The following is a 12,654-nucleotide window of genomic DNA, read 5'->3' on the forward strand; positions in this document are numbered from 1 at the left end:
AAAAAAATCAAATTAAATAATGTTCTTCTGGCTGTAGCGCACATTTACCATTCCATTTGGCCGAAGCTTTCCTCTATGTGCTTTAGTATTAATGTTAATTTTACTTGCTCTCTATTTGGTTGTTTTGGTTTTTTGTTATTGTAATATAAAATATTATGAATGAGATCATTTTGATTTGATAAGCGGCCGAGTGACCAGAGCGACGGTTCCACTTTTTTAAGCATGAAAACAAGCGCGACAAACGCACATTAAAATGTTTTATTGCTCAAACAACTATATACGCGGTATGTGTATGTATATATGTATGCATATGTATAATCACATAGATGTATAGGAACATATAGTATGAGCGCTTGTACTAGGCTAATTTGTTTTCTTTTTTCATTTAGTTGTGTTTAATGGTGAATTTTACTTTCATTGCGATTAACATCATTTATCGCGCTTTGACAAATAAAAGCAACAAGTAAAAGTGTTTTTGTATGGGAGTGCATGACTAGCAGATACCCTAGCAGATACATAGACGCACATACATGCACATATATACGCACTTTCTCTATTCTCAGGTTCCAACTCTATCAATAGAGTAATGTATGTATGCATTCACATATGTATGTATGTATAAGTACGGCCGGACAAGGTATGATCGACTCAGCTGATAATGATGACGCAAAATGATATATATTGATATATTTGATATAAAGACGACCCCATCTTTTACTGGATATGCCATACTTGCTGGCCAAATAAACCCCGAATCACAGGAAATAATGAGGATAGACGATATCTGGTTAATACTTTACTACGGACATAATATGATTTCTATAATGGTTAGCCTACGTGTATGTACACTATCACTCAGTTTGTTTCATCGCTGCTGTCTAGCAATTGTTTGTCCTCCTTGAAGTCCTTGTCCTGGGCCAGTCCGCTGCCGCTACCGCCGCCACCGCCACCGCCCCCGCCCAGCTGGGCAAGAGCACTGCGTACCGCATCCTCGTAGTAATCGCAGCGAGCGGACAGATTGGAACTGTCGCTGATGCTGGACACGATGCTGGATAGACTGGCACTCGATTCACTGACATTGTTCTCCATGGAGGTGCTGCTCTGTGCGCCCGACAATTGGCGCCCACGTTGGCTCTGCTGCTGCAATGCATCGTACACGTAGTCGTACTCGTAGGCGCCCTCGGGCCGGGCGTGCAGCGGTATGGGAAAATTGTGGATCACCTCTCGGAACACCTCGTATCGATCGCGCAACTCCGCATCCACCTCCTCCTCGCGCCGCTCCTCGGCCTGCATCGAGTGCAACACGGAATACATAAACACACGATTGGCAATGTGACAGTCGGGCAAGAGGCTGCCCTCCACTCCCTGATTGGGGCACATGCCGTTCACCGGACGTAGCCCAAACAACACGATATAAGTATAATGAGCAATGCAATGCAATGCGATTCAATGAATTTTCAACGGACAACTTGCTAGCGATTTTCCGTTAGAGTTTATTCGACTCTGTCTTTTTGAGCGAAAACAAAAACTTTAATTTGAAACGAGCGCTTAATTTTTCATATACATTTATTTACTAAATCAACACAAAATAAACTGGGACAGTTGAGTATGGATTACATAATTATATTCATTTCTAAAGTATAGAACAATGCCAACTAAACGATCAAATCACACACACAATAAACAATAAGCATAAGCAAACAAACGTTTAACACGGTTAATAAAGGCGGAAGTCATATTTGTATTGTACCGTTAACTATTATAGTATAGCATAAATTGTTGTTATTTAATAAATATAACAAAAACATAAGCAAATATCAATTAAATTCAATTAAAGCAAATGATGCCTTTGTAACCATCTCTTTAGAAAGAGGTCAGAGTGCTGCCAACGTGTATTCCTCAGTCTCAGTGGTAGAATTTCTCTTAAATATACCAAAACGTGATTCACATATGTTTATCTTCTAATAAATTCTTGTTAATTATTATTGCAAACTATGGTAAACCTTTTTAACAAATTGTCAGAATACTATTTTGATTACTAAAAAACATTTACCAGATCTCTGATCGAGTGCGCTCCGAATGCATTTCAAATAAAATAACAGAATTAACACTTTACATTAAAATTAACAGAAGGCTCTCCTCAAATTTGTAAGAGCTTCTGTACTCTCTCAACGAAGCTATGCAATTTAGCAGTGCACGATTGATGCATACTGTTAGTTAACATTAAATGCAAGAAGCCTGCGCTTTTCCTAACATACCGAATCTCTTAACAGTGAATAATATGATGCAATGTTGCAAAATGTCCCACAAGACATAATTTTCCTTACTCTTTATTAGTGCTCTCGTATACATACGAATGTACGTGTATATTCATATGTACATATGTATATTGAGTGTCGATTGAGTGTCTTTTTCACTGGTAAATGCGCATGTATTCACAAGCAATGCTGCTGGCACACCGGTATTTATTTTAATCATACACATACATACATGTATTGTATGGCATGGTTACAAGCATGTATGAAAGCATATGTATGTATGTATGTATATTCTTTTTGCAATTTTGTTTAATGCTATTTAAAAAAAATACCGTTAGCAGTTAAAAGCCATCTCTGTTGATGATGGGTCATAACTGTGCCTAAACTGCCATAAAATTGTCGAAAATAACTAAATTATACAGCGTGTCGAACATTTTTGAGTACTTAAATTTATTATACTTTAAATTTTATTTGAAATACAGAATGTAATATGTTTGTATATATGAATGTAATATTAATATTGAATACCAATGAATTAATTATAACAACGAAAAAACAGAGAGAGAGGGACAGAATAATAGTATGCGAAAGATTAATGCAAATAAAAATGCTGCTCAAAAATAACTATTAGAAAACAATTTCGAAAACAAAACACCAACTTTTAACTGAAAAATCGAAAAAAAAAAAAAATGAATTCATACATATGTGTATATGCATGTACTTATGCATGTTGTATGGGCTTAAACATTTAAAAAGACAGTAATAGGGCAATGATCGCTGCCCATGCATTGGCTGCGCATCACATTGTCCACGACGCGTGAAACAAAGCGCTCGGAGACAATGCAATAATCCAAACGCCAGCCGACGTTGCGGGCACGCGCATTGGACATATAGGTCCAGAAAGTGTAGGCACCAGTCTGCTTGGGATACAGGTGCCTGAAGGTGTCTACATAGCCAAGGGCCAGCAATTCAGACATCTTCTCGCGTTCCTCCTTGGTGAAGCCGGCGTTCCGTGTATTTGTCTTTGGATTAGCCAAATCGATCTCGGTGTGCGAAACATTCATATCGCCACAAATGACAACTGGTTTGAGGGCATCCAATTTCTGGACATATGCCTGAAATAGTTGCTCCCAGCGCATACGCATTTCCAGGTTAACCAGCTTGCGTCCCGAATTCGGCACATAGACATTAATTAAATAGTACTTTTCATACTCGGCGGTGATCATGCGACCCACATCATCGAATTCCTTGTTGCCAATGCCGTACTCCACATTAATGGGCATTATTTTGCTGTAGATCGCGACGCCTGCATACCCACCGGGCATGCACAGCCAATACGGATGATAGCCGGGCAGACGCTCCATCTCCTCCGGTAGCTGATCATTAGCGCATTTTGTTTCCTAAGTACGAAAACATTTGTCATATTGAATACCTGGTTAGCACTTTTAATATTTATATATGCTGCATACCTGCAGACAGAATATATCCGGTTGCTCAAACTCCACAAATCGTAATCCATCTTTCTTTAACCAGGCGCGCAGACCAGCCACGTTCCAGCTAGAGATTTTCAAATTGAATGCCCGATCCGTTGGCGATGTGAACTGACTTTTATCATAGGCCCCCACCTTTAGTGTTGGTTGCTTTTTGGCCTTGGACGCTGGAAGACAAAAGTTGAGCACATTTTGCAAACTTTTCAAAACCGCAGTGCCACAGCCGGGCTCCGTCAACGTACTTCTTGAGCCATCACCTTCATCGACTGCAATGGCGTCACCGTCCTCCTCGGCGACAACAGCAGCTCGCTTGCGGCCGCGTGCTGTGGATTGGAAATGAATCAACAATTTGAATCATTATATCCTGCCCGTTCGATTGCTTACCTGGCTTGTTCTCTGACACATTCTCTTCTTCATCTAGTTTGCCGTTGACTTTCTTTTGGCCACGCTTCTTGGTTGCTGCTGGCGCCTCATCACTGGCCACCTCCTGCTGTGGCTCATCAGCTGCTGCCTTCCTGCCGCGTTTCTTTGCAGGAGCGTCAACATTTTCATTATTGACCTTTGCTGATTTGGTGCGTTTCTTGCTTGTGACTTGTGCTTCAGATTTTGGTTCGTCGTCATCTGCTTCTACCAGCTCAGAAATTTCACTATCTGCCAAGCGCTTTGTACCACGCACACGTTTAGCCGTTGTTGTTGCTTCTGCTACTATATCAGTAGTTGTATCAACTTTTTTTGCCCTTCCCTTGGTCGCAATGTCAGTTAAAATCTTCTTAGCACGTCCTTTAGCTGGTTCCGGTTGCTTGTCTGCTTCAGCCACATCACTCTCCTTTTTCTCTGCCTCCTTTTTGCGACCGCGCGCTTTTGGCTCCTCCTTGATCGGCAGCTCAATAGAAGCGGCCGTTTCGTTTAGGGGTGTTTTCAATTTCTTAGCCCGTCCCTTGCTTACTTCAGGCTCTTCAGGCGCTGGTGTTTTTTCTTTTTTCGCGCGCGGCTTTGTGGCTTTAGCTTTAGCCTTGACCGCATCACTTACCTCTGTAGGCATCTTCTTAGCGCGTCCTTTTGGTTTGGGTGGCTCTGCATCCTCAACCACAGCAGCCTCTGCTTTTTCAACCGGCTTCTTTCGGGATCTGGCTGTAGACTTCTTTACAACAACCTCCGTTTCCTCCCGTGCATCGTTCACATCGCCATCATTCGTTTCATTTGATGTTTTCTTGCCGCGCGCTTTGCTCTTAGCTGGTTGTTTGAGAGCAGCGTCGATAATAGCGACCCCCTCCTCAGATGCTCCATCGTTGCCATTTGTTGCTGACAACTCTGATGCAGGCTGCTGTTTTGTTGCAGTTTTCGAGCGAGGCATGTTAGTGTTGTTCTGTCTTTTTTACACACAGCTAGAGAAATTACGTAGCTAAATAAGTGGATCGCAAAATCTATAGAAGCGTTGTTTTCGTTTTCGTTTTCGTTTTTTGCTTACTTTTAATATGCAGACAATACAAAAACAACTACCGACCATGAACTCTGCGCGGGCAATGGCAATACCATCCCAAGCCGGTATCATTTTTTGCCCGCGTGAAGCTGACAGTCAAATCATCGCTATTATCGATAGCGCATGGCAAACAATTGTTTCCCCAAAAAGTTATATTAATTAGAAGTACAAATTTAATTTTTCTGTAGAATTTCGTTTTTACTGTGTTTTTTATTTTTAATGTAATTTTGAGCTTTGAAGTTTAAGTTCACCATCTATGATTAGCATACCGATTGAGATATCGATAAGACAATACCAATTATTTGGTCAAAGTTGCGGCACAATACCTTTACTCAATATCGATTGTGCTATCGATTGTTTTTTCTGCACTACCCGCTGCATCTTTTATTTAAGTTTTTTCCTATTAACACATTGTTTTGTTAACAATTTGCAGTGTTTTCAGTGTTATGTGCATGTAAATTTAACTGGGAACATAGATATTCAACGACAAAACTCACAAGCAGCACAGGTTTTTGCAAAGACCCGCATTAGCAGGCATAATCGAAGCAGCATCTCGTAAAAATGCCAAGTGAAATAATTACGCTCCAGTTGGGACAATGTGGAAATCAAAGTGAGTGCAATTTCTGCCATTTGTTGAATAATTATAAATTCTTTCTCAAACGATACTTTAGTTGGCTTTGAGTTTTGGAAACGACTCTGCTTGGAACATGGCATCTCGCCTAGTGGGGTACTTGAAGAATTTGCCACCGATGGCATGGATAGAAAGGATGTGTTCTTCTATCAAGCGGATGATGATCACTATATACCAAGAGCGGTACTGCTTGATTTGGAGCCGCGCGTTATTAACACCATCATGACTTCTGCTTATTCCAAAGTAAGCATTACTTAGAGCCTTAAATTACAAAATTATGAAAACATTTTTTATTTTTATTAGCTTTACAATCCAGAGAATGTTTACTTGTCGAAGCATGGTGGTGGCGCTGGTAATAACTGGGCATCTGGCTATAGCCAAGGCGATAAATTACAAGAGGAAATATTTGATATAATCGATCGCGAAGCGGATGGAAGTGATTCACTTGAAGGGTTTGTGCTATGCCATTCGATTGCAGGAGGTACTGGTTCGGGCATGGGCTCATTTCTGATGGAACGGTTAGCCGATCGTTACCCCAAGAAACTTATCCAAACATACAGCGTGTTTCCCAATCAGGACGAAATAAGTGATGTTGTAGTACAGCCCTACAACTCGATGCTAACTCTGCGACGTCTAACAACCGCTGCGGACAGTGTAGTTGTCCTGGACAATACGGCCTTAAATCGTATAGCGTGCGACCGATTGCATATACAGAATCCAACCTTTACACAGATCAATACGCTAGTCTCCACTATAATGAGTGTTAGCACCACAACGCTACGCTATCCATCGTATATGAATAACAATCTCATTGGCCTCACGGCCCCCTTGATACCAACACCTCAGTTGCACTTCCTCATGACGGGCTACACACCGCTGACCAGCGACGCTAACCTTAGCAGTCAAGTAAATGTACTGCACTACTGAACATCATTTATACACGATTTAATGAAAAATATTTTTTTTTTTAGCATAATCCGTTGTCCTCGCAGCAGCCTGTCAACGTGCGGAAGACAACTGTGTTGGATGTGATGCGGCGTCTGTTGCAACCAAAGAACATGATGGTGTCGACTGGCCCCGACAAAACCAATCATCACTGTTATATCTCGATACTGAACATCATACAGGGCGAAGTGGACCCCACGCAAGTGCACAAATCGTTGCAGCGTATAAGGGAGCGCAAGTTGGCGCAGTTTATTCCATGGGGACCCACCTCAATACAGGTGGCACTGTCTCGCTCTTCGCCATATGTACAAAGCAACCATCGTGTCTCGGGCTTGATGTTGGCCAATCACACGAGCATTTGCTCTTTGTTTGAGCGCACTCTGAATCAGTATGACAAGCTGCGGAAACGTGGCGCTTTTCTGGATCAATTTCGACGCGAGGATATCTTTAAGGATGATTTAACAGAATTAGACGAGTCCCGTGAGATTGTTGACGGCCTCGTACAGGAATATGAGGCGGCTACACGCATGGACTATTTGCAGTTTTCAACAACTCGGCGTGCTGACAGACTGGATGGGGTAGGGGATGCGAAATCTGAAGACATCAAGTCAAACAGTGGTGATCTTTAGCCATATATTCTCCTTGTGCCGTTCACGTGCCATGATAAAAAACGAAGTATTTCGCTCGAATATCCATTTTAATATAATGTGTCATTATTTAGAAATTCTTAACACGAAGGGATTTTAAATCCTTCACGTATTTATATATGTATGATTGAATTTTCTTATGTATTTGTGTATTACTGTTTGTGAGTACACTGTTTAAAAAGACAAAGATTGCACGATCATTTTTTTTTTTTCTAATTACAATGTTTAAAAAAAAGATAATCTAATAAAGTTATTGCTAGGTGATTTCAATAACAAGAGGTGATTAATCTAGATAAAGGGCGGCGCAGTTACAAATCAGTTATAAAATATTGATTGTCTCATTTTCCCTAATTAATCAATTTTAAGAAGTGGAGATAACGAGCTCTAACTCTGAAATCCTATAACCATCAAACCGTTTTTTTTTTGTTTTTGTTTTTTTTTTTTTTTTTTTTTTTTTTTGTGTGGGGACTCACTACTGGTGAGTTCGAATCTTTTTAAACTGTGGTGGCTGGTCGATATATTTTGTTGCATGCGGATGGTCGTTCTTAATTTATATTTACAATTGCTTAAAACATTTGTTAAAGTGCAACGTTTTCAAAATAGTACATATATATAAAGACACGGTATAAGTAAAGCGAAATTAATATTAAATTTAACAATGAGAAAATGCTCAAACACTTATTTCACAATAATCTTTTGTTCCAATTGCTTCTAAGGGTCCTTAATTTACCCACGATTGCAATGTCGCCAAATATTCCTGTGGACAACCATCATGAGCCGAGGGAGCCAATCTCGACATTCGCAGTGTTGGACTTAGAAACGTCGAATTTGCCTGAGCATAGAAATAATCGTGTTAGCATCACGGAATTGTGCATCTATGCCTTTGATGCTGCTATTTTAATGAATAATACGAGAACAAAGGACTCCAACCCAGCAGATGAACCGGTACTCAATGCTCTGCCCGTGAGACCAAGAGTGATGCACAAGTTGAATCTACTATTCCAACCGTCAATGCTTGTGCATCCGGAAGCAGAAATTATTACAGGTCAGCAGCCTAAGTGACTCATGCGGGAAATTCATGTGACTGATAAGCTTTTTTTGTGCCAATTTATTCCAGGCTTAAGCAACTACATTTTGGAGCGGGAGTCAAAGCTGGATGACAATGCAGGTGAACTTATAAAGAGGTTCCTGGAGCACTTGCCCCCTCCCGTATGTCTAGTTGCGCATAATGGCTGGCCATTTGATTTTCCCATTATTAAGCAGGCGCTTGAGAAGGTCAATATCAGTTTGCCAGCCTCAACACTTTGCGTTGATTCACTGAGCGCTTTCATGGCCATTGACGATAAGCGAAATGATAAGCTAGTCGTTGAGGAGAGTGCTTTGCCAACTGAGACCAGAAGCGAGCTTGTTGATGCTGCTAGCGATTCAACTGAGTTACCTGTTACCACAAAAGAAATCAACTGGGAGGCTGTAAACGAAAGCACGCCTAAGCGCCAAATTCTGAACCGTCAAGATGCAGCACATAAACGCCAGCGTATGGAAGCCGAAGACGCGGAGCTGCCAGCCATCAAGAGGTCATCCAACGTAATAAAAGCACGACGTCAACTGTTTACTGGACTCAACAGTTCCACCACAAAACGTTATCCACCCCGCGGTCTCTACAAGTTATCAAATTTATATAACCGTATATTCGAGTGCCCGGCTGTTAATGCCCATGTAGCGGAGGCGGACGTAGACATGCTCACTAAGCTCATCCAACACTACGGCGTAGATTTTCTTGCTTTTGCCGAGGAGCAATCCATTCCATTCGCTGATGTTGTGCCACTTGGTGGCAAAGCCTCAAAATACACTAAACAATGATTTTTAATTTGTAAAACTTAATACGCATGCATTCTTGCACGATGATCTTAATTAACTTAAGCAGTGAAAATTGTCCAATTGTTAAATTTTAAATATGTTATTTTAAAATGCAATATATTTTTATATTCCAAATTTTGTATTTTTTATAAATAATGTAAATCTGATTTGTGTTGTTTTTTCTTTTTTAATTTAGGTGCGAAATATTTTTTGCATGGGAATATCAAGGCAGGAGTAACGCGAAATAAAATTGAAAGAGTTAACACATATTTGAAAGTTTAGTATTTATTGGTCAGCTAAAAAAAAAAATAATATATGCTAATAATTTATCGATACTTGTTTACTCGATATTTTGTACAGTCACAGGTACATATTCCAATGTATCGATAGCACTTGTAAAACTGCCACAGATCAGCTGTTCCCAAACAAAGAATCAGAACAATTTACGTTGCGAAAAAAACAGTATATATATTAGCGAGCAAAGATCAACATACAAGTGGAAGTAGAAGCGAAAAAAAATAAAGTTTCATTTATCGACAGTTACAAGCGCACTGAAAAAAAGGAAAGAAAGTGAATTATGAATTTATCTTTCGCTGGTTGCGGTTTTCTAGGCATTTATCATGTCGGTGTGGCCGTGTGTTTTAAGAACTATGCGCCACATTTGCTGTTGGAGAAAATTGGAGGTGCATCTGCAGGCTCCTTGGCGGCATGCTGTCTGCTTTGCGACTTGCCCCTTGGCAGCATGACATCTGATTTTTTCCGGGTAGTAAACGAGGCTCGTCGTCACTCGCTGGGCCCCTTCAGTCCCTCATTCAACATACAGACGTGTCTGCTCGAGGGTTTGCAGAAACACCTGCCCGAGGATGCACATTTGCGAGTGAATGGGCGATTACATATTTCACTGACCAGCGTCTATGATGGCCAAAATGTTATAATCTCACAGTTTGAATCTCGTGAGGAGGTGCTGCAGGCCCTGCTCTGTGCATGTTTTATTCCAGGCTTTTCGGGCATTTTGCCTCCGAAATTCCGAGGTGTGCGTTACATGGATGGTGCCTTTTCGAATAACTTGCCCATCCTTGATGAGAACACTATTACAGTCAGCCCTTTCTGCGGCGAGAGCGACATTTGTCCTCGGGACCAAAGCTCCCAGCTATTTCACTTTAACTGGGCAAACACAAGCATTGAAATCTCTCGACAGAACGTCAATCGATTTGTTAGAATTCTATTTCCGCCCCGCCCCGAGTTCCTTTCAAAATTTTGCCAGCAAGGATTCGACGACGCCCTTCAGTTTCTGCACCGCAATAATCTAATCAACTGCAGGCGCTGCATTGCTGTTCAATCGACTTTTGTTGTCTCCGAAACAGTTGCGCAGCCCCCAGAGTTCGATCCAGAGTGCCATGAATGCAAAAAGCATAGAAAAGTAAGTATCAATGCAATTGTTTTTATATATCCTCTGATTAATTATGAATATGCTTTGCTTATTGAATGTTATGTTTTGCAGGACGCTTTGACCTCAAACATGCCGCAAACTGTGCTAGACGTAATACAGGACTATATTGAGCAGGCAAACAAAGGATTGGCCAACTGGATCTTTAGGCATCGCGGCCTCAAGCTACTCTCGCTACCAGCCACAGTGCCAATGGACTTTTTGCTGGCAACCGTATATAAAATCTCCAGTCTGACCCCGAAGCTAACTAAACAAATGCGACAAGTGATTTCCCAGTTGCACAATGCAATTCAAAATCGTCTCTTTAGTAAATTCACGCTTTACGATACGCCACACTTTGATGCAACTGGATTGTTGCACTCCAGTCGCTTGTACGGACCGCGCGTCTCAATATTGGTCGATGAATGGTTTGTAGAATAGTAGATATATCAAGATTAATTGGCATAAACTTTAGCTTTAAATTTACAGCGGCGCCACTCCACTGAATGTCGATGTTGATAACTTTGAACATGTTCTTAAGATGAGCACGCATAATGATGCCCTCTATGCCTACTACTACACTGATAATAGCACCAATCACGTGAAAGTGACTGAAATATTTGACTTTGATGAAATGACGGAGCACGGTCAGCTGGCTACAGATTTGCAGCTCTACGAAGGCTCCGTCGAAGATCATCCCAATCCACGCCAGTCGCATTCACATAATGCAGTTGTCAGCGAATGGAATGGTGTTGAATCTGGTTAGTATAGCACACGATCCAATTGGGTCACTAGCACGCCGACTATTCACCTCATCAGGATCCATCCCCATTTACCCAAACATTTCTTACAGTGCAAATAATGCCCACTACACCCGTATTACACGATGTTGCATTTTAATCACTCGCACACGCATTCACACACTCTCACGAATTGGCTATAAATAATACAAAAGCTAAACTAAGTGTTCATACATTATCAGGTATATTTCATATATACTCTTAAGCTGCACTCAGACTTAAATCTTTTAATTTGATATTTCATATTTACTTTACAGACTTCTTCATAGACGCTCAAACGCCCAATTCGACAGAAGAGCCCGAATCGCCGTACTTTCACGCGTTAAATATCGAAAACGATTCGGAAGGGACAAATGTTTCTTTGGCTAATCAGCATGCGGCTCAATCATCCATAAATAACACCGATTTGTGTATAGATATCGAATGAGCTTTCCACTCATGACAATCGAAACTCGAATTTATAACGAATACAACGATTCCAAAGCGGCTCCTAGCAAAGCGAAGAGCCTTATTTAGCTTTCCGTTAGCTTTTAACACTTATATTATTGTAGTACGAAAGCGTATGTTTCTATGTATGTTATTATGTAATTTTGTTTTACATATGCTCTTTGCTTCATCTAGCTTTCTTTGGGTTGCAGTTAGAGCACGTTATTAAACATTGTTTTATCCTTGGCTGTTTATTCGTATTTCAAATGGCTTGAGAACATCTATGTTTTATGTCTTCAATAATAAAAATGTACATCATTTAATCTAGTTATTCGCTTTTTATTTGCCATAAATTAAGGCTTTGTAACGGACAGAAGGAAATATATTTGTAAATTTGCCAAGCACATTTCCCTCTTCACTTTTGAAGGCAGAAGATAGAAATGATAATACATATATAACTACAGTGGTGAAATATGAAGATCTTCATTCGAAGATTTCATAAATATTTGATATGAAACTTACTTTTAGGGTTAATGAACCTATATTTGACTAAGATTAAAAATTGGCGAACCAAAACCATTTATCACTTTTCATTAGACAATACACATCAAATTAATTTTGTCAGATAAATCATTTTAATTATACAAATCGCTGCACAATATTTCTCGCCGTCATTGTCCAATCGCATTCAATC

The 12,654-nt window shown here is 40.4% G+C and overlaps 5 protein-coding genes across 10 annotated transcripts; 3 read left to right on the plus strand and 2 right to left on the minus strand.

Annotated features, from left to right (window-relative positions):
• Positions 1–783: 783 nt before the first annotated feature.
• LOC115563062 (uncharacterized) lies at positions 784–1,743 on the minus strand. The gene has a single exon (XM_030385440.2). It carries the CDS (start codon positions 1,378–1,380, stop codon positions 856–858), a length of 525 nt encoding a protein of 174 aa, XP_030241300.1. The 5' UTR covers positions 1,381–1,743; the 3' UTR covers positions 784–855.
• Positions 1,744–2,691: 948 nt separating this feature from the next.
• Rrp1 (Recombination repair protein 1) lies at positions 2,692–5,369 on the minus strand. Of its 4 annotated transcripts, none has more exons than XM_089257253.1 (4): positions 5,217–5,369; positions 4,133–5,133; positions 3,728–4,071; positions 2,692–3,658 (listed from the first exon to the last, which is right to left on the minus strand). In XM_089257253.1, exons 2-4 carry the CDS (start codon positions 5,100–5,102, stop codon positions 2,999–3,001), a joined length of 1,974 nt encoding a protein of 657 aa, XP_089113379.1. In that variant the 5' UTR covers positions 5,103–5,133; positions 5,217–5,369; the 3' UTR covers positions 2,692–2,998. The 4 variants fall into 4 exon arrangements, with proteins under 4 accessions (XP_089113379.1, XP_089113380.1, XP_030241294.1 ...); XM_089257254.1 differs by having other exon boundaries at positions 4,133–5,150; positions 5,217–5,364; XM_030385434.2 differs by having other exon boundaries at positions 4,133–5,150; positions 5,253–5,353.
• Positions 5,370–5,547: 178 nt separating this feature from the next.
• Positions 5,548–7,572, plus strand: gammaTub23C (gamma-Tubulin at 23C). 2 transcript variants are annotated; one of them, XM_030385437.2, is made up of 4 exons: positions 5,548–5,838; positions 5,900–6,102; positions 6,163–6,765; positions 6,831–7,572. In XM_030385437.2, the coding sequence occupies exons 1-4, from the start codon at positions 5,790–5,792 to the stop codon at positions 7,431–7,433; spliced, it is 1,458 nt and encodes a 485-aa protein (XP_030241297.1). In that variant the 5' UTR covers positions 5,548–5,789; the 3' UTR covers positions 7,434–7,572. The 2 variants fall into 2 exon arrangements, with proteins under 2 accessions (XP_030241297.1, XP_030241296.1); XM_030385436.2 differs by having other exon boundaries at positions 5,550–5,838; positions 6,163–6,771.
• Positions 7,573–7,983: 411 nt separating this feature from the next.
• On the plus strand, positions 7,984–9,475 carry LOC115563060 (uncharacterized). Its single transcript, XM_030385438.2, has 3 exons — positions 7,984–8,074; positions 8,168–8,496; positions 8,569–9,475. Exons 2-3 carry the CDS (start codon positions 8,193–8,195, stop codon positions 9,309–9,311), a joined length of 1,047 nt encoding a protein of 348 aa, XP_030241298.1. The 5' UTR covers positions 7,984–8,074; positions 8,168–8,192; the 3' UTR covers positions 9,312–9,475.
• A 229-nt stretch (positions 9,476–9,704) lies between these two features.
• Positions 9,705–12,287, plus strand: LOC108649575 (patatin-like phospholipase domain-containing protein 2). 2 transcript variants are annotated; one of them, XM_018098543.3, is made up of 4 exons: positions 9,705–10,728; positions 10,810–11,162; positions 11,224–11,495; positions 11,588–11,731. In XM_018098543.3, exons 1-4 carry the CDS (start codon positions 9,886–9,888, stop codon positions 11,632–11,634), a joined length of 1,515 nt encoding a protein of 504 aa, XP_017954032.1. In that variant the 5' UTR covers positions 9,705–9,885; the 3' UTR covers positions 11,635–11,731. The 2 variants fall into 2 exon arrangements, with proteins under 2 accessions (XP_017954032.1, XP_017954031.2); XM_018098542.3 differs by lacking the exon at positions 11,588–11,731 and adding an exon at positions 11,792–12,287 and having other exon boundaries at positions 9,706–10,728.
• The last annotated feature ends 367 nt before the right edge of the window (positions 12,288–12,654 follow it).

Source organism: Drosophila navojoa, chromosome 3, assembly GCF_054131105.1.
Source record: "Drosophila navojoa isolate 15081-1374.11 chromosome 3, UAZ_NAV_1.0, whole genome shotgun sequence".
NCBI lineage: Eukaryota > Metazoa > Arthropoda > Insecta > Diptera > Drosophilidae > Drosophila > Drosophila navojoa.

Coding starts and splice junctions, on each gene's coding strand:
- LOC115563062 (XM_030385440.2), bottom strand. CDS start 1,380: ATGTGCCCCAATCAGGGAGTGGAGGGCAGCCTCTTGCCCGACTGTCAC.
- LOC108649575 (XM_018098542.3), top strand. CDS start 9,886: ATGAATTTATCTTTCGCTGGTTGCGGTTTTCTAGGCATTTATCATGTC. Junction 10,729..10,809: donor AATGCAAAAAGCATAGAAAA/GTAAGTATCAAT, acceptor TATGTTTTGCAG/GACGCTTTGACCTCAAACAT. Junction 11,496..11,791: donor ATGGAATGGTGTTGAATCTG/GTTAGTATAGCA, acceptor TTTACTTTACAG/ACTTCTTCATAGACGCTCAA.
- Rrp1 (XM_089257253.1), bottom strand. CDS start 5,102: ATGCCTCGCTCGAAAACTGCAACAAAACAGCAGCCTGCATCAGAGTTG. Junction 4,072..4,132: donor TGTGTCAGAGAACAAGCCAG/GTAAGCAATCGA, acceptor TCCAATCCACAG/CACGCGGCCGCAAGCGAGCT. Junction 3,659..3,727: donor CGGATATATTCTGTCTGCAG/GTATGCAGCATA, acceptor TTTCGTACTTAG/GAAACAAAATGCGCTAATGA.
- gammaTub23C (XM_030385436.2), top strand. CDS start 5,790: ATGCCAAGTGAAATAATTACGCTCCAGTTGGGACAATGTGGAAATCAA. Junction 5,839..5,899: donor GGGACAATGTGGAAATCAAA/GTGAGTGCAATT, acceptor ACGATACTTTAG/TTGGCTTTGAGTTTTGGAAA. Junction 6,103..6,162: donor TGACTTCTGCTTATTCCAAA/GTAAGCATTACT, acceptor TATTTTTATTAG/CTTTACAATCCAGAGAATGT.
- LOC115563060 (XM_030385438.2), top strand. CDS start 8,193: ATGTCGCCAAATATTCCTGTGGACAACCATCATGAGCCGAGGGAGCCA. Junction 8,497..8,568: donor GGAAGCAGAAATTATTACAG/GTCAGCAGCCTA, acceptor AATTTATTCCAG/GCTTAAGCAACTACATTTTG.